This window comes from Antedon bifida, chromosome 2, assembly GCF_963402885.1.
Source record: "Antedon bifida chromosome 2, ecAntBifi1.1, whole genome shotgun sequence".
Classification (NCBI taxonomy): domain Eukaryota; kingdom Metazoa; phylum Echinodermata; class Crinoidea; order Comatulida; family Antedonidae; genus Antedon; species Antedon bifida.
Genome location: NC_136227.1, coordinates 9,485,133 through 9,510,829, shown reverse-complemented (window position 1 = coordinate 9,510,829; position 25,697 = coordinate 9,485,133). Strand labels below are relative to the sequence as shown.

Sequence of the window (25,697 nt, the reverse complement as noted above, 5' to 3'; positions counted from 1 at the left end):
AAGTTCATTTATTTATTATATACTCGATTACATATCTCTCTGCCATCAATTTTTGCCTTTTCTGTTTTTTTTTGCAGTTATTATATAAATATAATTTAAATAAAAATGTATATGAATTATACACTGTGATAAACTGCCAGTCTTGTTTTTTGAAGTACAGTGGAACCCCTCTTTCGGGAGGAAACCTATTATTCAGGGGACACCCCTGTTAAGGAGAAACTTTCCTGCGAAACGAGGGGCAATATATGTTTTAACATCAGGGGACACCTCTATTTAGGAACAGGAATATGACTGAGTGTGCTAAATGGTTGGTTAATCACTCGTAAGGCACAATATTATATTTTTTGTACCAAACATTCTTTATTACTACATATAGGTCACCAACCAAATGGTAACAGCCTGTAAGAATTTCATTACAAATAATGGAATGGACCGTATTTGGGATCAAAGCTGTGGTCCACTTATTGCCAAGCTTGAGGCTTCCATACAGCTGTACAAGGAGTATCAAAAAAGCTTCCATAGAACCAAGAAAAGGATTGATGAAATTCCAGGGGAACGTCCATTTGAGTTCTCCGAAATGTACATATTTGGTAAATTTGAAGCATTCTGCAAGAGATGCGAGAAGGTATGCCATATTACATTAGATAAATTCATTGATTGATGGAATGATTTATTGATTGATTTATAGGGATTTATTGATAGAATGATTTATTGATTTATTTATAGGGATTGATTGATAGAATGATTTATTGACTGATTTACAGGGATTGATTGATGGAATGGTTTATTGATTAATTTATAAGGATTGATTTTCAGAATGATGTTATTGATTGATTGATTTATATTGATTGATAGAATGATTTATTGATTTTCAATTCTAATTTTCTTTTTTAATCTAAGTTCTTTTTTGCATTAACAAACACTTTCTATTGAAAATTAATCAAAGATTATGATGGGAAGGATTGAATATTTTTACATATTTTTAATACATAAGCTGCCTTCATATTGCATTTTACTAGGGCGAGAAAAAGTATTGTTTAATAAGCACAAACTATAGGAACTATAGAATTTTATCAGAAAGGATAGTTGATATACATATTATAAAAGTATACTATAATTCTAGATTATAGATGTAGTCAATACAATTGAAGTGTTCTCTGTATTGGCCACAACAAGTATTGAAGGCATTGATCCAATTGCAAACAAGTTCCAAGTCATTTATTCCAACATTAAGAAGAAGCCTTATGAAATATTGGACCATCGAAAAATTGACTTTGACGTGGATTATGATGAGTTCAAGAAGTCTATTTATGATCTAGAGGTTAGTAGCGTTTTACTCATAAACTTGAATGAAATTATTGTGGAAAATGACGAATCTCTTGTTTCACAATTCATACAATGCAACCTTTTGGTTTTAAAGAATAGTTTACAGTGCATTGAGATTACAGTGTTTAACTGTGTACAATGATGTCCGTACATATTCATTGGATTTTTAACTGAGGACAATTAATAATACATACAATAAATATCTTTTTTTACCACAGTACATGCTTCAAGGCTTCTTGGACAGTTGTTTCAGCAAAATAACCTCATCTGTGCAGGCTCTTGTACTACTCAGACGGTAAGTGAAAACTTGTTCAATGTTCAACTGCTATTGTTCCTTCTATTTTCATATACTTTTTTTTAATGACAATACACAAAGTTTTATTACAATTCTTTAAGTTTTAGTTTGTTCTTTTATGAGAAAAAACACTGGCATCTGACAGGATTTGAACTCAGGACTCTGGGATCAGTAGCCGAGCTTCTAAACTGCTCAATTCTAGTTAACTAATTGTAGGGGTTCTCGTCCTCCCTGCCTTCCCAACTGTATGAAGGTTTTTTTTTTTTTTTTTTTTTTTATCAATCAATCAATCAATAATTTTTATTTCTCAAATAAAAATAAAATACAGTTAACATTTTCTAGAAATAATAGATAATAAATGAGAAAAAGGGGTACCCCACTGGAAGCTTAAGCTTTAAAATGTGGGGTCCTGGCAACATAATTAAAAATAAGGTAAGGTAAGAAATATATATAATATATGATAATGAACAAAAAAGACATTTAACTTAACAAATGCAGTTATTATTTGACTTAAGACAGATATATGATCAACTTAAACAATAATAGTAGAAACAAGGTATTCATGTAGTTTGAACTTAAATGAAGATATAAAATTAATAATTTTAATTTCATCTGGGATGATTATGAAACCTAAAATTCTCTCAATAAATTTTAGACAGCATGGAATACATTTTAAGTCATTAATTCTCTCCCTAAATATGGTCTTGAATTGAAAATACTAAATATTGATTACTATACTGTAGTGAAATTTGATACCCCTAAGTAAAGACTTTGACACCCCTTTTCTTATTTATGGAACAGTCCTCTTATGAGGCTACTGATTGGTGGGTTATGGGTAACATAAGAAGGAAGAAACCCACATGGGAAGCTGTCCAGCAATTCAACCTCCATATATAAGATCTATATTATTATTACTTGACTGAATTACCTAAACTGTTGAAATATCTCCTCCCATTTGAGTCTTAGGTAGGCAATAAATCATTATTAATATTATTGTGTACTCTTATTGGACGTTGCAAGGAGAATTAAAGATTATTGAATCATGCAGTGGCAGTTTGTAGTGTTGTGTCTATCCTTATGGACAAACCATTACAATACAATATTTAGTTGGGTTTTTATTTCAGATTTGAGAGACTGAATATTCCACATCTGAACATTGAGGCAAAGTATGCTGTGATTCTGCATCATTTTGGAACTGAACTTGAGACAATACGCAAGGTATAGTAGGAAACACTTATCCCTGCTTGCGCGCAAGGAAATAACATGCATGGTTTGGCCATCAGTCATCGTTCATCTAAAATCAAAAGCTTCCTAATCATTATCCTCTGTAGGTTTGCAATACACATATGCAAAATAGTATTTATCTTTTGTTGGTATCATAGCGATATAGGATTCCTTAAACCCAAACCCAAACTTTAGCTTTGCTGCTGAGCAGTGGTAGCTGGGTGCAGAAAGATCTGGGTTCAATTCCCTATAAGAAGAAAGTGGTGGAAAGAAATCGGTCACACCACATAATGCTGAGGCTAGGTATAGTTACCTCCAACAGCTAATTCCCCTATGTTTAGAATGAATACAGGACATTTCACATTCTAAGTTTTAGAATTATCTAATTACTTTTATTTACATTAAATTACATTCTTTTATGTTAGCTGTATCAAAAGAACAAAGAAGATCCTCTTGTTCCAAGAGATATGCCACCTGTTTCAGGCAAGATCTCATGGGCTAGACAACTCTTCAGAAGAATACAACAACCAATGGATGTTATAAAAGTAAGAATTACAATGTTAAGCTAGATTCACACTTGCTCCATATAAGGTGTGTTTTGTTAAACACTGGAGAAGCATATCAAGAATTGAACGTCGTGGTCTTTCATTCTGTGAATTAGAACAAGTGTGAATGTGGTTTTATACTTTAGTCTCATATTCTATATTTAAATCATTTAAGAATAACATAACTTAACAAGGTTTTTGTAGAAGTCTACCATTTTGATAGATTAAAATGTTCAAAACAAAAAAAATCTTTTATCATGCAGATTGAAGATCTATGATGAAAATGAAATTATGATCCTGCTCTGTTAAGAAATGTATTCCTATGTGTTGTAGATTAGCATTAGTAAACATTATTTTGTTATAGACTGAAGCAAATGTTATGAAGACTCCTGATGCTAAACGCATTATTCGCAACTACAATAGAATGGCATCCGTTCTGATGGAGTTTGAGTTACTGTATCATAGAGCATGGGTGAAACAAGTTGATGTCGTCAAGATAGGTATCAGACTTATGTAGCATTATTAAACTTTATAACACATTTAATATCTTTGCCATTTGATAGATTTTGTATCATTTTGTCATGTATTATTTTCTCCTAAGATTGACAAAAAATTAAAATTGATAATGCCAATAATATGCCAATAACATCTAGTAGGTGTGTTAAAACAAATAGTGAGCATCAGAATTGAATTGTCAATCAATAATCAATGACCTGTATTTCCTACTCAACATCAGTATAGTGACATTATATATTCAATTTCTTAGGGTTACAGGCATCTCTGTTAGTAAAACATCCAGAAACTAACATACTTCTTGTAAACTTTGACCCGATGCTTCTGCAAGTGATCAGAGAAGCAGAATGCATGCGGAAGCTTGATTTAGAAGTACCAACTGCCGCTAATGTACTTTGTTTGTCGCAAGAAAAACTCAGAAAGAACTGTGAAACATTAAAGGTAAAGAAATATTCCAAACAAGCATGTTGCTACTGTAGGCCTACACCAGACAGGTTTTGTCAAAGGCAGAGATGGAGATGTTTTGGCTATTTTGTTTGGTCTAGGCCCAGGCTAGGGTATTTGAATTGGGAATAACTACTACATACTCTATGTGCGACCATGGAGGAAATCATGGTGCAAAATGCATGAGGCAGTAAAGAAGATGATGGTAGATGGTCTCCTAGGCTTCCATTTGTCTTGATCCTTAACAAATTGCTGAAAGAAAGTGATATGTGTTAAATATAATAATTATTTGAAGATATATGGAGCAATTACAGAAAATGTTTAATAAACAATACAATTTCCAGATTGAGGTTTAAATCATGTTAATGACAATGTTATTGATTATGTAGTGCGCTGGAAATATCACAAATCTAGTTTTCCGTATTAATATGAATTATTGTTTATTAATAATTATTGATGATACAATATTTTAATAAAAAAAAATTATGTTTTACTTGTAGACGCTCCTGGAAGAGAATGACTCATTACGTGCTAAAATTCCAACCATATTTCAAGCAGTCATGGCCCCACATTTAAAGAAGGTAGACTTGATCATGCAACCAGGCCTTGCCGTTCTTACTTGGACATCTCTTAACATTGAAACCTACTTTCACAGCATCAGGAAGGCTCTGAAAGACTTAGCATTATTGGTGAAAGAGGTACTGTACTTCTGTTACTATTATTTATTTTAATCCTTAACATTTGAACTAACGTGTTTACAATGATAGTCTGAATGATTTGGTACTTCAATTGTACTGTTAGGTCAAAGATAAAATCAGAGAAAAATTCTTTAAAATGTTTAAATTCTTTTTAGAAACATTTTTTTTTTCCAGAATTTAAAAAAAGGACACCCACATACATTGCAATAATAATTTAGTGTAAAGCTCTGTCTACAGTATAAAACTAGTTTGATGGTGTGATGTGCCCAAATATGGTAGTGATATGACATCATCATGTCCATACATGGACACATCACATCTTTTTGTCACATAAAGTTTGATAGTATCGAAAGACAGAATTTAAGACTTAAGCATCACATTTTAAAAATTCAGCACTCAACTGAAACGGATTATTTAATACAGAGAGTGACAGGGTGTTATATATACAGTATGTAATATTTCGGCCTGTTCAAGATGCAGATAAAAGTTTAATATAAGCTTTTGTGACGTCGATTGTCATGAAAAGCAATAGGCATGGTCTGTCAGAAAACAAACATATATTAAGCAACTAATCATGAAATAGGCAGTGCTTGGCATTTTGCGAAATAAGAAACATACTATCAACAACAAAACACAAAGCTAAACAATGCATAATTGACCCAAGATGAATAACAATTAGCATAACAGAAAGAAAGCACCAATAACAAAGCCAAACAGTAGCACATTGCCCCTCCTACTGATAAATAGATAAACAATTCCTATGTATACTTAGATAATAATAATTTATTTGGAGTTTACACTTTTACAACAGTGGCACTCGACCAAGAAGAAGGTGCATACATTATACAGTGGTTCACATCCACAAATATAGTACTACAGTCAACTCAGATACCACTGAGTTGGTATATGTCTGGTTTTTTAGAAAATCTGGTGTATATCAATGTAATATTTATCTTAAATTGTCACAAAATAATGTTCTGTTACAGGTAAATGACATTCGTGAAGCCCGTATTGATTCTCTACTTGATGAAATGGGCTCAATGATCCTTTGTGATCTTCCATCTGATAAGCCATGGACTGTAGATGAATTTTGCTCAAGAAATCAGGTAATCTTTATGGTCATACTAATCGATGCACAATAGCACCCAATAGGATTTTATTTATAGAATCAAATCAAATACATCATATTTAATTTTTTTTTTCTAATATTAATTATTCATTTATGCAATTTTAAGTAAAATACCAATCCAAGATAAAATCTAGGTTTATTCTGGAATTTGAATACTGCTCCACAATGCCTAAAGGAAGCTGCATCATTAAAGTGAGATGTGATTGCGTCAAGACTGATCATGGAGAAATAATGTAAATTTGCCTAATTGCAATTAATATTGAGTGTAGGTGACCATATGCACTCAATAAACAATTTGATTCTATCAAAATAAAATTGTTTATTTAAAGAATAGGTGCAAATTATTTGATTAACCTTCATTAGCTACATTTCCTGTCACTATGATGCAAATATATATAAATTTATTCGAATAAATGCCCCGCTTTGAATAAAAACCCCAGAGTCTTTCATTTTTTCCTTAAATAAACTCCCCACCCCATGCATATATACACACAATGTATTATAAAATATTTCTAGAATAGTAGTAGAATTCATTGATTTCATAATCTACAATTGACCAAACATTTTATGTTTTTTTTTCATATATTTTACGCCAGTGCGCCCTCATGGGCTGGCGTTGTTTGTTCGTTGTTGCTTTGATTTCCATGTTGTTGTATTGAGTTATTGACAGTTATTAAAATACATTATTCGCATTTAATCGGTCTATGTGTGATCTGTAGAGTTGGGGCATATAAACATCAACATTATTGGCGTTAGTGAGAATGTATTTGATTGTACATGTTACCATATTACACCCATAAAATGAACGCCTCCCTCGAAACAACTACCTGGGGCGTTTATTCAAATTAATATGATATTTGATGTTAGAAATCATTCCAAGATGGTTCCAAAACATTGATCTTTCTTTTTGTCATTAAACTATTTTTGTTTGGTTTTAGAAACTGTGTGAAAGCTCAGCAGCTGAGCTGTACAAGATGAGTATGAGAGTTGAAGAATCTGTTACAGAGCTGATCAATGTCTTTATAGACAAAACTCACAAGGCAGGATTTGGTGAATGTTACAATCATTTAACACCAGAACAAGTTGAAGAGCCAGTTGATGAAGAAGGTTAGAAAAATATATAGTGTAGGCCTACAGTAGCCTGCTTAACATCACCCATATTTTGTAAATAGAAATTTTGCAAGCCAATATATTATTATATTAATATTTGAGGAGAAAGGAAGACACTTGGCATCTGTGAAGTATCTAAAAGTAGGCCTACAGTACTAACTTGCTGCTTACAAATGTTATGGGTTTTGTCATTGAAAAGTTAAAAATAAGCTTTAACAGAACTAAATATATTGTAGTGATTGTATTAGGAACATATCCCCTCCACCCATGCTGCTATTAACATCATTTTGTTTTTAATCAATATAATAACATCAACTACAGTATTTGATACATCATTATGTCATATTGCAGCTGCACATGAAGGAGGCTCTGGATCAGACTCAGATTCTAACTCCATCATAGCAGAGAGTATTGAGGAAGAACACCAGCTGCAAGAAGACTGTAAAGAACTAACTCTACACTTTAATCAACGTAATCTAGAAGCCATACTAAAAGCAACAAGGCTTTCACTAGATGCAATCAAGAGGAGGGTTTTCTTTTCACCGTAAGTAACTCTTATAATCAATCAACCAGTTTACTTCATTAAATCAATCTACTTCAATCAAACAATCTATTTCATTCAATCAATCTACCCCTCAATCCACCAATCTACTTTAATAACCTAATTTACTTCATTCAACAAATCTACTTCATTCAATCAATCTACTTCAATCACCTTTCAACCAATCAATCGATCAATCTACTTCAATCATCCAATCTACTTTAAGCAACTAATCTACTTCATTCAACAAATCTACTTCATTCAATCAATCTACTTCAATCTACTTCAACCAATCAATCAACTTCATTCAATCAACTTCATTCAATCTACTTCAACCAATCTACTTAATTCAATCTACTTCATTCAATCAAACTACTTCAATCAATAAATCTGCTTCATTAAATCAAACTACTTCAATCAACCAATCTACTTCATTCAATCAAACTACTTCAATCAATAAATCTACTTCATTCAATCAAACTACTTCAATCAACCAATCTACTTCAATCAATCAAACTACTTCAATCAACCAATCTACTTCATTCAACCAATCTACTTCAATCAACCAATCTACTTCAATCAACCAATCTACTTCAATCAACCAATCTACTTCATTCAATCAATCTACTTCAATCAACAAATCTGCTTCAATCAATCAAACTACTTCAATCAACCAATCTACTTCAATCAATCAAACTACTTCAATCAACCAATCTACTTCATTCAACCAATCTACTTCATTCAACCAATCTACTTCATTCAACCAATCTACTTCAATCAATCAATCTACTTCATTCAATCAATCTACTTCAATCAACAAATCTGCTTCAATCAATCAAACTACTTCAATCAACCAATCTACTTCAATCAATCAAACTACTTCAATCAACCAATCTACTTCATTCAACCAATCTACTTCAATCAACCAATCTACTTCATTCAACCAATCTACTTCAATCAACCAATCTACTTCATTCAATCAATCTACTTCAATCAACAAATCTGCTTCATTCAACCAATCTACTTCATTCAATCAATCTACTTCATTCAACCAATCTACTTCATTCAATCTACTTCATGCAATCAAACTACTTCAATCAACCAATCTACTTCAATCAATCAAACTACTTCAATCAACCAATCTACTTCATTCAACCAATCTACTTCATTCAACCAATCAACTTCAATCAACCAATCTACTTCAATCAACCAATCTACTTCATTCAACCAATCTACTTCATTCAATCAAACTACTTCAATCAATAAATCTGCTTCATTTAATCAAACTACTTCAATCAACAAATCTACTTCATTCAACCAATCTACTTCATTCAATCTACTTCATTCAATCAAACTACTTCAATCAATAAATCTGCTTCATTTAATCAAACTACTTCATTCAACAAATCTACTTCAATCAACCAATCTACTTCATTCAATCAATCTACTTCATTCAACAAATCTACTTCAATCAACCAATCTACTTCATTCAATCAATCTACTTCATTCAACCAATCAACTTCAATCAACCAATCTACTTCATTCAACCAATCAACTTCAATCAACCAATCTACTTCAATCAACCAATCTACTTCATTCAATCAATCCACTTCAATCAACCAATCTACTTCATTCAATCAATCTACTTCAATCAACCAATCTACTTCATTCAATCAATCCACTTCAATCAACCAATCTACTTCATTCAATCAAACTACTTCAATCAACCAATCTACTTCAATCAATCAAACTACTTCAATCAACCAATCTACTTCATTCAACCAATCTACTTCAATCAACCAATCTACTTCATTCAACCAATCAACTTCAATCAACCAATCTACTTCAATCAACCAATCTACTTCATTCAATCAATCTACTTCAATCAACCAATCTACTTCATTCAATCAATCCACTTCAATCAACCAATCTACTTCATTCAATCAATCCACTTCAATCAACCAATCTACTTCATTCAATCAATCCACTTCAATCAACCAATCTACTTCATTCAATCTACTTTTTAGTTTTTTCTTTAATTTAATTTAATCAACAAATCTACTTTATTCAATCAATCAATATACTTCAATTTAATTCAATCAACCAAGAAAAACAAGATTACATAACTAACACCAGGAAGTTCTGTGTGTTGTATATTCATTCATTTTATCATTAATATAATTATTTTTTATTTTTGACTTCTTTTTAGATCCATTAGTGGTGGTTCAAGATTGTATGGCTCCGGCAGAACAACACGCAAGCAAAATAACCCTTTCTTCCTAGGTCAAGTGGCTCTTGAGATACCCAATGTGGTAAGTTGATGTTTGTATTTTTTTTATTATATTATTGTTAATTACACTGGCCCTGGTACTAATGTACAATATAAATAAACAAAAAAATTATTTTTATACTCATCCAACTACTGTGTTATATTTATCGCGCTTATAAAACCAAGTCTTAAGCAGGTTACCGTAACCGCTATTACTCGTCTGTGTAAATTGGCCTTTAGATAGTGGAGTTGAAAGAGTTGTGAGTGACAACCCTTGCACTAGGTTAGGATTAAACCCTGAACCTCGGGATTGGAAGGCAATCATATTAACCACATGTTTAATTAACTCGGAAACTGTTTGGTTACAGGTGATGCAGCCGAGTTTAGATGATATTCAACATTCAGTGCATAAGGTCACAAACTTTGTACTTGATGTCAGTCGAAATATTGCTCAGTGGGGTCAGAAAAGATTCAAACCGGCGTCTGCTACAAAAGAAAAGGCTACTGATAAACAACATCGAAGATCTGGAGGGGTTAATCATTCTCACAGTAAGCAAAACATCATAAACTTGTTTCCTACTTAATATGCACTGTTTATATCATGAAATCCTAAATATTTGTAAATTTTTAAAACAGAATGAAAATTAGTTTTTGGTTGATTTTAATATTCAAATTTGTTCAATTTTTTCTGTACTGTAACACAGTTTTTTGATCTTTTTACTATAATTCACCCAATCTCTGCAGGTCTGTCATATTAAGCCTTTTAATTGAATCCTGTGGGTACAGGTAGTTCTTTTAGGTTAAATATGGCTGACGTCTGTCACAAACGACAATATCAATTAGATTTGCATTCATCTAAATGATGGATGAAACTAAGCTGGGACTGTTTAAAGCACCTTGATTGGTCCTATCATTTATCAGGGGCTTCTCGCAGTGCCTACCTTGACCAGAGGAAAGATATGGGCCAATACGTCGTGAGGCAGACTCTAGATGCAGGGGCTGCCATAAGAAAAGAGTCAGCAGTGCTGATTTCAAATGCCTAATGGGACCCCAGCTCCATACAGCACCAATATTCCCAGATGGTCTCCTATCCAAGCTCTAACCAGGCCCAATGTTGCTTAACTTTGGTGATCTGATGAGAACCGGTGGTAAAGCCGTATTAACAGGTAAGCCTACTGTATATTATACAGTAACATAAATAAATGCATTGTTACGTTGTACTTGTAGATTCAATACCAACACTTATCGCAGCCAACACTCTGAGAAATTATTACAAGAGCATTACAGAGCATAAAGATATCTTAAAGTTGATAATGATGCTAAGTAACGCTATCACTCAAACAAGACCTATTGTACAGGATTCTATTGAGATCTTCACCAAATACCAATTTCTTTGGGAACAAGACAGGAAAGAATCAGTTGATGTATGATTTTATTTTATTTCTTTCATTGTTGTAACAATATCACAGTTTCTGTAATTGTTTTATTAATGGTTAATGGTACATTTATTTGTTTAAAGAACACATACAATCAAAGCCCGAGTGCCTAGGTTGTGTATAGAGTTTCTCAAAAATGTTGTGGGTATTGAAATAAGGATCTTTCAATTTACAACCTATAGTTATATAATATGTCATGTTAATTTATTGTGTGCATTTGAGGGCATTCGTATGGGCTTCCTAACTTATTCCTTGACACAGTTTTGTGGATTCTAGGTTCAAACAACAACCAATGGTTCAATATGTTTAGATCGTAGGTGCCTATAACAAAAATCACAAGCTTACTAATAGAAAAGAAATGGGACATTTAAGATTTTATAGAAAGGTTGAGGAGCCCAAATTGTACAGCCTAGTGTCATTTTATGTTGTACTGCAATACAGTCGTGTGTTTTATTGTAGAATTTTCTGAAAACTGAGCCAATTCTGTCAGAATGGAAAGCAGAGATTCTTCATTACCAAGATTTAGAGTACTGCATTGATGAACTGGATCCTAAAGTTAGAGTTGGTTGTATTGAACTCACTACTGGTAAGAGATAGGTTTTTATATAAAATAACAAAATTGAATATTCACCTCAACAGTTGGTTAACATGTTTGATTACCAATCCCAAGGTATGTGGTTTAAATTCTTGTCAGTGCCTCTTACTGTACTGCTTTTGAAAATAAACCAAATTAATTGTAATAATTTCTAGAGCCCATCAAGATGGCATTGATGATAGAGGCAAAAGCATGGAAGACCATGTTTGGAAAGAGCTTGAACCATGAGTTCTTAGCCAAGATGGATGACATTGCCAACTTTGTAATGGATTATTCTAAAAGACTAGGAAGACATATTAATGATCTTGATGATGTCAGAGATGCTATGGCAGCACTTCGTGATATCAGAATGAATGAGATAAGAATTGACATGACACTTGGTCCAATTGAGGTTTGTTTTTTGCTAAAAGGGTGTTCTGCCTTATTTTTTTATTAAAAAGATCTTTACTATAAGGAAGGTGCCTGTTAAAATTTGATGGGTATCAAATGAGTATTTGTAAAAACCACCATACTTATGGTTGTACTGTGCATGCATGGTCATATTATTAGGTAGGCAGATTTGATGATGATTTGTTTTCGGAATCTCACAACACAAAATTACATAGAATCCCTTTTTGGAAACATTCCCAAATCACAAAATCAAATTGGCTGCCCTTTTAAAACTAACATTAATTGTTTTAAAAGAATTTAATTTAAAATAACTTTACTCCAAGAAACTTATTAGGAACACAGGTGGCTCTTGACTGTTTGGATGTTTGAATCTCTATAACATATATATATATATATATATATATTATATTATTAATTTGCTAAATTTTCTGGCTGTTTTACTTCTCGTTTTGATTTAGCTTTTCGCTTTTATTTTGTATCTCCATTGAGATCCAGCCACTGATACCCACAACATTGTCATTTTTTCAGTAATTTGCCTTTGGATTTATATATTATATTATATATATATACAGTATAATATTATAAAAATATGGCATTTGAATCTTAATTATACAGGAAGCATACAGCTTATTACAGAAGTTCCAAGTGACGGTACCAAGAGAAGAGATTGAACGAGTTGATTCACTACGATACTCATTCCAGAAACTAAGCCGACAAGCTGTAAGCTTAATTTATTCATTTTTACAAATCTCAAAAAAGCTCAAAAGCACTAATTTGAACAACATAAAAATAAAGCTCTTTCCATACTATCAAACAAGTTGGACAAAAAAAAATGTGAGCTGCCAAAATATGGTAGTGATATGATGTCATCATGTCCATACTGTATATGGGCACATCATATGTTTTTGTCACACAAAGTTTGATAGTGTAGACAGAGCTTAATATATTATATGAGAAAAAAATGTATTAAGAATGTTAAAAAAAAAATCTTGGTGTGTGATTAGTTATGTTTCACAAATGTAGAAAGGGAGTTTGTTGGCGTGTACACTAGGATTTGGTCAACCTAAACAAATGGACACCATTATTGATAGAGAAAGTTTTCTTAATATCGTATTATAGTACTGTATTTACATTCTGTAATAATGTTCATTTGTTTCCATAGGTCAAAGTTCAGACAGAACTCGTAAGAATTCAGCCGACATTTAAAGCAGATCTTTTAGAGTCAGTTGAAGTGTTTGTCCACAGTGTAGACAATTTTGAGGGAGATTATTTGATAGTAAGTATTTTTTTTATTCATTAAAACAAAATCTCATGTATTGTGGTTTTCTGATATCTTTATATAATTTGCTGAAGTTTAATAGAGTACTTCGGGAAAGAAATATTGTTTGTTGTTATCATTTTTATTAATATTCTCATTACAACACAATTTTTTATAATTTTATTTGTTAAGAATGGACCAATGGCAGATGGTATTCCTCCTCAAGAAGCCAGCGATAGATTGCATGTTTACCAAAGCCGCTTTGATGAGCTATGGCGGAAGTTCCAGACATACTCTGGCGGCGAAGAACTATTTGGACTGCAAAATACTGACTACCCAATCCTTGCAAAGACCAAGAAAGAGCTGAACCTATTGAACAAGCTATATGGGTTGTATAACTCTGTTATTGATGGTATCAATGGGTATTATGATATCTTGTGGAGTGAAGTGGACATTGAGAAGATTAATGGTGAACTCATGGACTTTCAAAACAGGTAAATACTTCTTGAATAGTGTATAGATGATTTTGAAATTTGTATGCATTTTATGCAGCTTTGTCTAACTAGTTTGACAAAAAAGGTGTTAAATGCCCAAATATGGTAGTGATATGACATCATCATGTCCATATATCACATTTTTTTGTCACATACAGTTTGATAGTGTAGACAGAGCTTTAAGGTTGAATAACTATAAAAACAGTCTGAAAGAACATGAGATAATCTTTTTATTTAATTATTTAAATAAATAAATGACTTGCAGCCTTACACCTGATAGTTGAAGAGTGATTTTATCACTTTAAAGACGTTCTGTAGTGTTCATTTATTTGTCATTTATTTATTTTGCTCTGCTTTTGTATTGAGAACTTTGTTTACCTTACAAATAACATATTATTTATTATATTCGACAGCAGAAAACCCGCCACTAACAAAATGGATTAAAAATGTATAAAACAATGAATATCAAATATTTTAAAAACATCACAAAAACTTAAAACAATATCACAGGTTGATTGAAAGAGTTATTTAACTAAGTATTTGTTATTTTTCTAGATGCCGAAAACTACCAAAGGGTCTGAAGGAATGGCAGGCTTTCTTAGATCTCAAGAAAAAGATTGATGACTTCAGTGAATCCTGCCCTCTATTGGAGCTAATGGCCAACAAGGCAATGAAGAATCGGCATTGGGAACGTCTCACAAATGTTACGGGACACGTCTTTGAAATTGACCTGGATTCGTTCTCGCTACGAAACATCATGGAGGCACCACTCCTTGAAAACAAAGAAGACATTGAGGTTTGTTCCTATAGTGCAGACTTAAAAACGAACTTTGTGATTGAAATGATACAAATGCCAATTGTGAAATGATACAAATGCCAAACAAGTACATTAGTAAAATAAATGGCACGAAGTAGGAAGATTGACCAGTAACAACATGTAATTACTAGAATATGACTCAAACCAAGTTCTTTCAACTATTTATGTGGTATTATACTGCAGGTGTTTGTTTATCATCTACAAACACTAATTAGCATTTTTACAGCATTTTCTTTTTGATGGTCCAAAAATAATTATCAATTAAAACAATTATTTAGTTAAAATGGTTTTTTTTATCAAAAGGATATTTGCATATCAGCTGTAAAGGAAAAGGACATTGAAGCGAAGCTATCACAAGTAGTAGCAGAATGGAATTCACAGACGTTGAGCTTTGCACCATTCAAGACACGTGGTGAGCTGCTGTTGAAAGGTGGTGAAACTTCAGAGATAGTTGCACTCATGGAGGACAGTTTAATGGTGTTAGGATCGTTACTTAGCAACAGATACAATGCTCCATTTAAGAAGGACATTCAATCATGGGTTCAGAAGTTATCTAACTCATCAGATATCATTGAAAACTGGTTGATTGTGCAGAATCTGTGGGTGTACCTAGAAGCTGTGTTTGTTGGTGGAGATATTGCTAAACAGTTGCCTCAGGTAAGATAGAAAAAAAACATTTATTTATTTAAAGCTTTGTGTACATTATCAAACTTCATGTGACAAAAAATGTGATGTGGCCATATATGGACTTGATGATGTCATATCACTACCATATTTGGGCATATCACTACCATATTTGGGAACATCAAACTTTTTTGTCACATAAATGTTGATAGTGTAGACATAGCTTAAGACACTTAAACGGTGGTGCAGTCAAATAAAACATAATGTCTACAGTATATAAAATAAAAACAGTAGAAACATTTTTTTGATTAAACTTAAAACTTCATTTTCTGATCAAAAAGATCATTTCTGCCAAGCAGCTCCTGAATAACGTTTCTTCCATTCCATTGAGTTTTTTTTATCCAGTGAGTTAGAGATGAAAATATTATTAGGTTTACAAACACTCGTGCATTTTCGTCTAAACTATAGGAAGCAAAGCGATTTGCAAACATTGATAAGTCATGGGTGAAAATAATGCAGCGAGCTCATGAGAATGATAACGTAGTAATATGCTGTGTGGGCGATGAAACACTTGGCCAACTACTACCTCATCTGCTAGAACAACTAGAGATTTGTCAGAAATCACTCACAGGGTAAATTGTTGTTTTGTTTTTTGTTTTGTAACTTGCCCATTATAATAAAGATCAGATAAACTATATCGTTCTTATAAATATATATAAATAAGTTTATAATAAACTTATGTCACTTGAAGCTTAGAGAGTGGAGTAGAAACATCTGAGTTACAACCCTGGCAGTATGTGAGGATTTAATACCAGAGCTTGATATTGGAAGGCAAGCAGCAAGCTACAGCTCCACAACTAATATTAGCATATTTGAAACCGTGTTGAAACAATATTTGTACATTATTATTGTTTTATTTTTAAGTTTTTTAGCTCTAACTATAAAGATAAATTTATATTAAATATTAGATATCTTGAGAAGAAGCGTCTTGTTTTCCCTCGATTCTTCTTCATTTCTGATCCTGCATTGTTAGAGATTTTGGGACAGGCATCTGATTCTCACACAATTCAAGTAAGTGTACAGTATTGTGGCTTTAAATAAAAAGCATCTCTGAAAGTGTACAGTACTACTCTACATAATCCAGACTGAAATGCATGCCAACATGCTAAGATTCAATACCGTAACACCTGAAAATCTTGAAAACATTCTCCTTATTCATCTCATAAATATCAAATAAATATACTGTACTACAATTCATTTTACAGGCCCATCTACTGGGCATCTTTGAGAATGTGGCTGAAGTTGGTTTTCACCCTAAGGACTATGATCGTATTGTATCAGCTATATCAAGAGAAGGAGAAACCATTCCTGTAAGTGTATCTAAATCTTGTAGAAGCATTATTATTCTTATACTCTTTATAGGCCTATAAAACCTTTCTACAAAAAGATTTGCAACATGCGGCGACCTAACTAGGTCAGGTCAATCGATTTGTCGGACCTAGAAACTATCAAAACTGTCGAGGTGGGGAGCAAGGAAACATTGTCACAATTTCTCTGCATGCGCACAATGAATTAAGTTTGGTCGTTAGTTGTTTGGCCTCACAAATTAAAAGCTTCGTATTATTAGTTTAGATTTTCTAAACAAAATTCTGAGAACTATAAAACATAATTAAACTATAAAAACAGCTATTTTAAGACATTTGTGTTAATGAATAAAAAAGTAATATTATATATTGATGTATCTTTTTTATGATTGCAGTTGGAGAAACCAGTTATTGCTAAAGGAAATGTAGAGATGTGGCTAGGAGAATTACTTAACAACCAGATGTCATCATTGCATGGCATTATAAGAGATGGGTATAGGGTAGTAAATGATGCTTCATTTGACTTGCTTAACTTCCTCAACGAATTCATTGCACAAGTAAGTTAACCACTCTAAAGCTCTGTGGCCTATATATGGACATGATAATGTCATATCACTACTATATTTGGGCATATCACTACCATATTTGAGCACATCAAACAAGCTATTTTGATAGTGTAGACAGAGCTTAATTGAAAAATTATTCAACCCCCTTTTAAAGGGCTAAAAAATAAAGCCCTGTTTTGAGTGAGAAAACCTTTTTTTTTAATTTCCAAACATCCTGGATCCACCCCTCATGAAACTAGTGTACAAAATAGGATGATACTAACATTAGAAATATTAAGGCTAAGGAAGAAAGATTTGAAACACATGCCATACAACTCTGCAAATGCCACATTTCTCCTACAAAAAAAAAGACACAAATGTCACCATCACAAAAAAAAATCAAAATAATAAAAATCATTTGAATAGTAGATATGATTATTATTGATAATAAAAATATCGGAAAAATAATGTACCATAACATTCTTTATTTTTATCAAAAAAGTCAAAAGAATGACTTTTTAGCTTGCCAGCTGCGTTGTCGAACAGTGCATAATTTGGAAAATGAAACTTTGCTAATGATATATACTGTAAACATTGTTGTAGGTTGGTCTGCTTGGTATTCAAATGTTATGGACACGTGATGCGGAGGAAGCGCTAACATTAGCTAGATCTGACCGCAAGATTATGCAAGCTATGAACGTTAAGTTTCTTGAAATTCTCAACAAGCTGATTGAGCAAACCACTCATGAACTGACCAAAGTAGAAAGAATCAAGTTTGAGACCTTGGTTACTATTCATGTGCATCAGAGAGATATATTCAACGATCTGGTAAGATAAAGGATAATTACAAAATTCTTTACAATAAACCAATAATTAATAATAATTAAATATGTATGTGTGCAACATTTCGACTTGTTGTCACACACATACGTATTTATTTATTGGTTTGTCGTAAAGAATTCCATACAGATAAAATTACAATTATTGAATTCAATTCAATAAAACTTTATTATCCCAAACTGGGAAATTCATTTGGTTGTGGTATTCAAAGATAAACGAGATATGTTAAAAAAAAGCACATAAAAATACAAGAAGCACAACGATCATTATAAAAATCTAAAATATGTTAAAATACACTAAAGAGGAACAAATTGCACAACAGTAAACACAACATGGCTTTGTACAGTGTATTCATTTACTGTAATTGTGGTCAATCAAGAATACATATATAGTTTTTGTTTATTGATCGTATAGCCAGAGACAAATATGAAATAATCTGTACAATATAATTTCATTAACTACAGTTGAAAACCGTTATTAATTGATGTAAATCGCTGTTAATATAATTCTATTATAGAAATGTGCACTATATATAAATTATGATGTTAATGTGTACATCAGTTAATACAACAATGATTAAAACTACTTTATCATTAAACTAGATTTTTATTCAATTGCTAACATTTTTTATTCAGGTAAATATGCATATTCGCAACCCATTGGATTTTGAATGGTTGAAGCAGGCACGGTTCTACTTTAAAGAAGACACAGACCAATGCATTGTATCAATTACAGATGTAGATACTATATATCAGAATGAATTCTTAGGCTGTACAGATAGACTTGTTATTACACCACTCACAGATAGGTAAGTACATTAAACAAACTTGTATCCCCTTTAAAGACCAGATGATTAACATAGATAGGGTTCACAATACAGTCTCGACACCATGGCCGCATTGCAGTATATCAAAATAAGTTTCTAGGCGGTACTGATAGGCTTGTTATCACACCATTCACAGATAAGTAAGCACATTCAACAAACATGTAACCACTCACTGACAAGATGAAATACAGTAGGCTTAAGGCAGGCATACACAGTCATACATTTGTCTGTCATACACATCATACAATGTATGATCAGACAAAGTCTGAGCATACATTGTCACATACACACACATACATTTGTCTAGGCTAGGGCCTAATGTTTTTAAGTGGACTGAAGCACTTCTGACAGGCTTTAAAATTTAGTTCTAGCCTAGGCTAGGTCTAAATAGTAGGCCTAGCTTTAAACATACCTTCTGATTCCAACCGTTCAGTTACTGTAGGTGAGAGTTTTGAGAGTTTTATTGTGATATTCATGGGATTTGACATTCCATAAACATGGGTTCTCTTCAAAAGAGATCAATTAAATTGTTTGTGTCAAAATCCTCGCGCTCAACCATCTTGATCTTTTTGCAAAAATAAATAATAGTCTGTCAAAATCTCTGTGCTCTGATTGGTCAATAGTGAATATTGTCTTCAGACATTCATAATACATGTATTATCAGTAGAGCATTGTTCTACTCTCATCAGACACTGACAGACACATAAAATGGCAATCAGACAAAGTCTGATTTAGGCATACACGATCAGACTTTGTCTGATCATACATTGTATGATGTGTATGACAGACAAATGTATGACTGTGTATGCCTGCCTTTATAGACAGTGTCAATACCATATGGCAGTGCCTTGTATATAAAAATAAGTTTCTAGGCTGTACTGATATGCTTGTTTCACACTTAGAGATAGCTGTACAGTAGCTACATTTTAACAATCTTTTTAGTTAAAACAAACAAATTTGATAAACAGTTGGAACTTAATGCCATCACTCTCCACAAAACTCAAAAAAAGTGTCTGGAAGTTAAGCCCATGGCCAAATTTGTTACAGCAAGGTTATTTTTCACCCGAAGCACTGAAAAATCAACAGAAAATGTAAAAAGCACAAAACTATTGAATTTGAAAGTGCAAATTAAAAAGGTGGGATTTGAGTGCATTTACAACATTACTTAACGGTTGATCACACTTTGTTTAGATGTTACATCACACTAGCCCAGGCTCTTGGTATGAGTATGGGAGGAGCCCCAGCAGGTCCAGCTGGTACAGGCAAGACTGAGACTACTAAAGACATGGGTAAAGCACTTGGCAAGTATGTTGTTGTCTTTAACTGTTCGGATCAGATGGATTACAGAGGCTTAGGAAGAATCTATAAAGGTAAATTTAATGATAAACATTGGAAAATATATTTGAGAAAATAAAAGGTAAAGGTATTTATTCTGGTCCTTAAGCTTAACTGGAAACTGAGGAAAGTTGGAATGGGCCCTCTACGGACCCACGGCAGCCAGAAGTGCAGTGCCTACCATATTAGCACACAGGGAGACGATCCCCTACTTTTTTCGACATTCACTATATGTACACGAGACCAACAGCTTTACGTCCCATCCGAAGGACAAGGAAATGATAATAAAGCATATTGCCTAATGATACAATTAGTATGGTACAGATAAACTCAAACCCATGCCTATCACATGTTAGTCCGAAAGTATCAATACAACATCACTCTCCAGTATATACAGCACCCGACTTGATATTCCCAAATGGTCTCCCATCCAGAAAACCGGGCCAAATGTTGCTTAACTTTGGTGATCTGACGAAAACCAGTGTTTTAACAACTCATAAACATTCATTATGTGTATAAATAACATCAAAATTTCTTTCCTTAGGTCTTGCACAATCTGGGAGTTGGGGTTGTTTTGATGAATTCAATCGAATTGAATTACCAGTGCTGTCTGTAGCTGCACAGCAGATTGCCATTGTGCTTGGTGCTAAGAAAGATCGCAAAACAGAATTCATATTTACAGATGGTGATAATGTCTCACTCAATCCAGAATTTGGTATCTTCTTGACAATGGTAAAGGCTTTATGAATGATTATTAAAATAATTATGTTTTACCATATCAAATTATTTAAAAGCATCTGGAATTACTTGTACTTACTTAAATATATTGCATAAGATAAAACATAAAAACAATCACCAACAGACTGAAATATTTGTAATGTTCTTTTATAACCTTCTAATGGTTAACAAAATATATGTCTTATTTTTATTATTCCTTATAATAAATAATTTCAACTTTTTCATCTTTTGATGGAAGAAGAACATTATTATTTCATATCTTTTTCTTACTTTTACAGTTTTGGTTGGTTTGTACTTTTTGTTCACTTTAATTCTTGACTTTTTTATTTATTTTTTACACCTAAATGTTGTTATAACAATAGTGTACATTTTACAATTCTGTAAACATACTTAGTATGGTATTTACCTTTTAGAACCCTGGATATGCTGGTCGACAAGAATTACCAGAGAACTTAAAGATTCAGTTCCGTACTGTAGCTATGATGGTCCCTGATAGACAGATTATTATGAGAGTCAAGTTGGCCAGCTGTGGTTTCCAAGAGAATGTACTATTAGCTCAGAAGTTCTTTACTTTGTACAAACTTTGTGAAGAACAATTAACCAAACAGGTAGAAATAACTTTGGTTTTTTTTTATACAGTAGAACCTCTATTAAGAGAACACATTCAGGACCAAGTTTCCCTTTAATAGGGCCATAGTGTTATTAAGTATATATTGCCCCACTCTTGTTTCATGGGAAAATGTCTCTTGGCAGGAGTATCCCTGAATATGTTTGGCTTTAGTGTTAATACATATTTTCCTTGCTCGTTTCATGGAAAAGTGTCCTTTTAATTGAAATGTTCCAAATAGTTATGTTTGCAATATGTGAATAGAGCAGATACTGTAGGTAGTATAGATTATTCCTAAACCCCAGGATGTTCACATTTGGGGAATTATGTTACAGCACAATCACACAGCACACTACAAGCACCTGTAATACTGAAACTTAATACATCAAAAGTTGTCCACACTCAACTGCATGTTGTCAAGCAAAAACTTATTATAATGCTATTATTACTTCTTTTAGGTCCATTATGATTTTGGTTTACGTAACATTCTATCTGTATTGAGAACACTTGGAGCTCAAAAGCGGGCTAGACCATCAGAGAGTGAATCAACTATTGTAATGAGAGTGCTGCGAGACATGAATCTTTCTAAATTGGTAAGTTTGTTGTTTGTGCTTGTCTGGTTTATTTATTTAAAGATATGGCTTTTGGATGTTACAAGAGCCTTTTGAAGGAGCTTGATCAGGATTATCCCATTGCTCTATATCTCAATACCAATAACTGTTTAGAAGACTATTTACTTAACTGTACCACCAGCAAATATAACTTGTTTCTTTAAAATATTAAGGTTTGAAGCACAGAAAAAAATGTTATGTTATCTTTGGTTATTATTTAGAATTAATTCAATTATTCTGCTTGATGTTACTTTTTAGACTTTTCTAATCATCAGAGACCAAACACTTTAGATAAATCCAAAATGCGATGTCTTCAAAAAATGTTTGAACTGTAACTTTAGCATCTTCAGATTCCGAGTTTAACTAAACAGTCGCTTAATATCTTGCTTTATTCAGGTTGATGAAGATGAACCTCTATTCTTGAGCCTCATCAGTGATTTGTTTCCTGGCATTCAACTTGATAATGCCACGTATGAGGAATTGCAAGTAGCCGTTGCAGGACAAGTAGATGCAGCGGGCTTAGTTAATCACCCTGCTTGGAATCTTAAAGTTGTTCAGGTAACACCCAACAAATCCTAATATTTTTTCCCTCTGCTTTCTGAGTCTTACTAATGATTTTTAGCTATTGCAGAAGTTGATCCAGCAGGCTTTTGTTTAATTGCCGCAATATATGTATTTGAATAGTTATTAAGTGTCATTTTTATTACAGCTTTTTGAGACTCAAAGAGTACGCCATGGCATGATGGCGTTAGGCCCATCAGGAGCTGGCAAGACTTGCTGTATTAATATCCTTATGAAGGCTATGGGAGACTGTGGAGCTCTACATAAAGAAATGCGTATGAATCCCAAGGCTATCACAGCACCGCAAATGTTTGGTAGGCTAGATGTAGCCACAAATGACTGGACAGATGGCATCTTTTCTACCCTGTGGAGGAAAACATTGAAGGCTAAGAAAAGTAAGTGTACACTTCATTACAAAAATATAATTTTAACTCAAACTATAAAATTCATGTTCATCTATAACATTGTAACATTCAAATTATAACATGTAGCAACCATGTGATTGTTTGGTTGGTATGGTAACAATTAAAACAACATTTTGGTTTTCAAGTTTTCAATAAACAAAGAATGTTTAGTTTTTTAAAATACTAATACATTGATCTTGTATATCGCTTAATACACAAAGCTTCTGAGTGCTTCACATTATAATATAACCGGCTCAAACATGTATGGAAACATACTCCCATAATGTTCCAGCTAGTAATTTGACCTATACCAAGTATCCATTTGTACACCTGAGTGGAGAAAACAAACGTAATTAAAGTTTCTTGCCTAAAGCTATACTTTCACATCGAGCATGAATTCGGTTATCCGTTGTCAAGCAAGGTCATTCATGACCTCTGCTGATTGGTCAAAAGAACAAAATCGTATGATTTCAGCAAAGAAATGGCTTATTGATTCATCGCACCAAATTCAGAGCCCGAATAATTATATGTTTCCTCGATCCTTGAGTTTCAACAGTGGATCACATAGATGGCCCAATACACTGAGAATCATCACAGTGTATATTAGATGATAATACCTATCTATTATCCTTTAAACTATTTTCTTTCAATAGCTGATCATGATAATATATGTAGATACCATTTGGATTGAGAATCTTAACAGTGTACTAGTGACCTTCCGTATGTATAACATTTAACCTATTTTCTTTTAACAGCGGATCATATCTGGATAATATTAGATGGCCCAGTAGATGCCATTTGGATTGAGAATCTTAACAGTGTACTAGATGATAATAGGACACTGACCCTAGCCAATGGTGATCGTATTCCAATGGCTCCTAACTGTAAGGTAGTCTTTGAAGTTCATAACATTGATAATGCATCACCAGCAACAGTGTCTAGGAATGGAATGGTGTACATGAGTTCATCTGTACTGGATTGGAGACCTATATCACAAGTAAGTTCTATTTAAAAGATAAAGATATCCTCCAGCTCAAACTTAACTGGAAACTTAGGCCCTCTACAGACCCATGGCAGCCAGCAGTGCAGCACCTACCAGATCAGCACACCAGGAGACTATCCCCTACTTTTAGAATAGTGTACCAAGTTTTTTTTAATGCAATATACATACACGGGACCAACAGCTTTACATCCCATCCGAAGGACAAGGCAATGAGAGTAAAGCATTGCCTAAGGATGCAATATCTTATGGATTTGATAAATTATTTAAAATTTCATTGCACTTTTTATTTTCGTTCAGTTATTTTTAGTCATTTGTTTGTAATTATTAAATATTGTTATATTAAAGATGTATTGTCCCTTTGACTAATTCCTAAAAAATAACAGATTTCGAAAAAAGGTAGGTCATTTTGAAGTATCTTAAAATGGACCTGAAATGGACTTTCGATTTTCAAGAAATTCACACATGTTATTTAAATGTATCAAATTAACACAAGTCCATACAAATAAAAACAAAATGTATAGTATTTTGAGAAAAAACGAAATTTTAAGATACCTTGGTAAATTAGCGAAAATTACTCACGCCATTGCAATATTCTATTTCAACGGCCATCGGGAGCATCTATATTCACGACGTCACATATACACACGACGATATCGAGAGCGTATATGCCGCCCGATAGTCCGTGAATGATCGACGGCCTGGAAAGATACGCGAAGCGTTCACACTAATACTAATTTATTCAATATATAATGTTGTTGAAATATAGTGCCCTAAAATGTACTTTGTTTGTTCTAAAACCTGAATTTAGAAGGCCTAGGCCTACCTCCCAAACCTTTACTAGACCTAGCCTAGGCCCCAGCGCGCGGAGTCGATCCACCACCCACCCATATGCGAGGCTCCGTTTCATGTGCATCCAAAGCGATATCCACAACAACTTGCTGCTCATTGTCAAGCCAAAGTAAAATATGAATCAAATTCGTTTTCGAACTGCCTGATTCGTGACAAATAAATTATCATCTCATATTACTAATTTAATTCTGCTAAACTAAAAACTAAAGAAACTAACACATTTTAGCAGTATAAATTACGAACGATATACACAATACACGAACGGAAAAATATGGATACGCATCATTGCACACGGCGCTGTATCCC

General features: G+C 33.0%; 1 protein-coding gene across 1 annotated transcript in view; it reads left to right on the top strand.

Annotated features, from left to right (window-relative positions):
- The window catches only part of LOC144836214 (dynein axonemal heavy chain 8-like), a 74,608-nt gene that overhangs the window by 4,612 nt on the left and 44,299 nt on the right, over positions 1 to 25,697 (top strand). The window contains exons 10-43 of the mRNA XM_078691460.1: positions 377 to 625; positions 1,124 to 1,321; positions 1,545 to 1,621; positions 2,746 to 2,839; positions 3,271 to 3,390; positions 3,755 to 3,890; positions 4,157 to 4,344; positions 4,848 to 5,045; positions 6,032 to 6,151; positions 7,113 to 7,281; positions 7,648 to 7,828; positions 10,035 to 10,137; positions 10,463 to 10,643; positions 11,322 to 11,518; positions 11,990 to 12,116; positions 12,281 to 12,516; positions 13,131 to 13,235; positions 13,678 to 13,791; positions 13,966 to 14,267; positions 14,823 to 15,063; positions 15,388 to 15,741; positions 16,177 to 16,340; positions 16,677 to 16,779; positions 16,974 to 17,078; positions 17,468 to 17,629; positions 18,221 to 18,445; positions 19,093 to 19,265; positions 20,475 to 20,653; positions 21,163 to 21,350; positions 21,770 to 21,964; positions 22,422 to 22,556; positions 22,971 to 23,132; positions 23,284 to 23,530; positions 24,295 to 24,536. Of these exons, the coding sequence (XP_078547586.1) occupies positions 377 to 625; positions 1,124 to 1,321; positions 1,545 to 1,621; positions 2,746 to 2,839; positions 3,271 to 3,390; positions 3,755 to 3,890; positions 4,157 to 4,344; positions 4,848 to 5,045; positions 6,032 to 6,151; positions 7,113 to 7,281; positions 7,648 to 7,828; positions 10,035 to 10,137; positions 10,463 to 10,643; positions 11,322 to 11,518; positions 11,990 to 12,116; positions 12,281 to 12,516; positions 13,131 to 13,235; positions 13,678 to 13,791; positions 13,966 to 14,267; positions 14,823 to 15,063; positions 15,388 to 15,741; positions 16,177 to 16,340; positions 16,677 to 16,779; positions 16,974 to 17,078; positions 17,468 to 17,629; positions 18,221 to 18,445; positions 19,093 to 19,265; positions 20,475 to 20,653; positions 21,163 to 21,350; positions 21,770 to 21,964; positions 22,422 to 22,556; positions 22,971 to 23,132; positions 23,284 to 23,530; positions 24,295 to 24,536 (5,970 nt within the window). The remainder of the gene's footprint in view (positions 1 to 376; positions 626 to 1,123; positions 1,322 to 1,544; positions 1,622 to 2,745; positions 2,840 to 3,270; positions 3,391 to 3,754; positions 3,891 to 4,156; positions 4,345 to 4,847; positions 5,046 to 6,031; positions 6,152 to 7,112; positions 7,282 to 7,647; positions 7,829 to 10,034; positions 10,138 to 10,462; positions 10,644 to 11,321; positions 11,519 to 11,989; positions 12,117 to 12,280; positions 12,517 to 13,130; positions 13,236 to 13,677; positions 13,792 to 13,965; positions 14,268 to 14,822; positions 15,064 to 15,387; positions 15,742 to 16,176; positions 16,341 to 16,676; positions 16,780 to 16,973; positions 17,079 to 17,467; positions 17,630 to 18,220; positions 18,446 to 19,092; positions 19,266 to 20,474; positions 20,654 to 21,162; positions 21,351 to 21,769; positions 21,965 to 22,421; positions 22,557 to 22,970; positions 23,133 to 23,283; positions 23,531 to 24,294; positions 24,537 to 25,697) is intronic.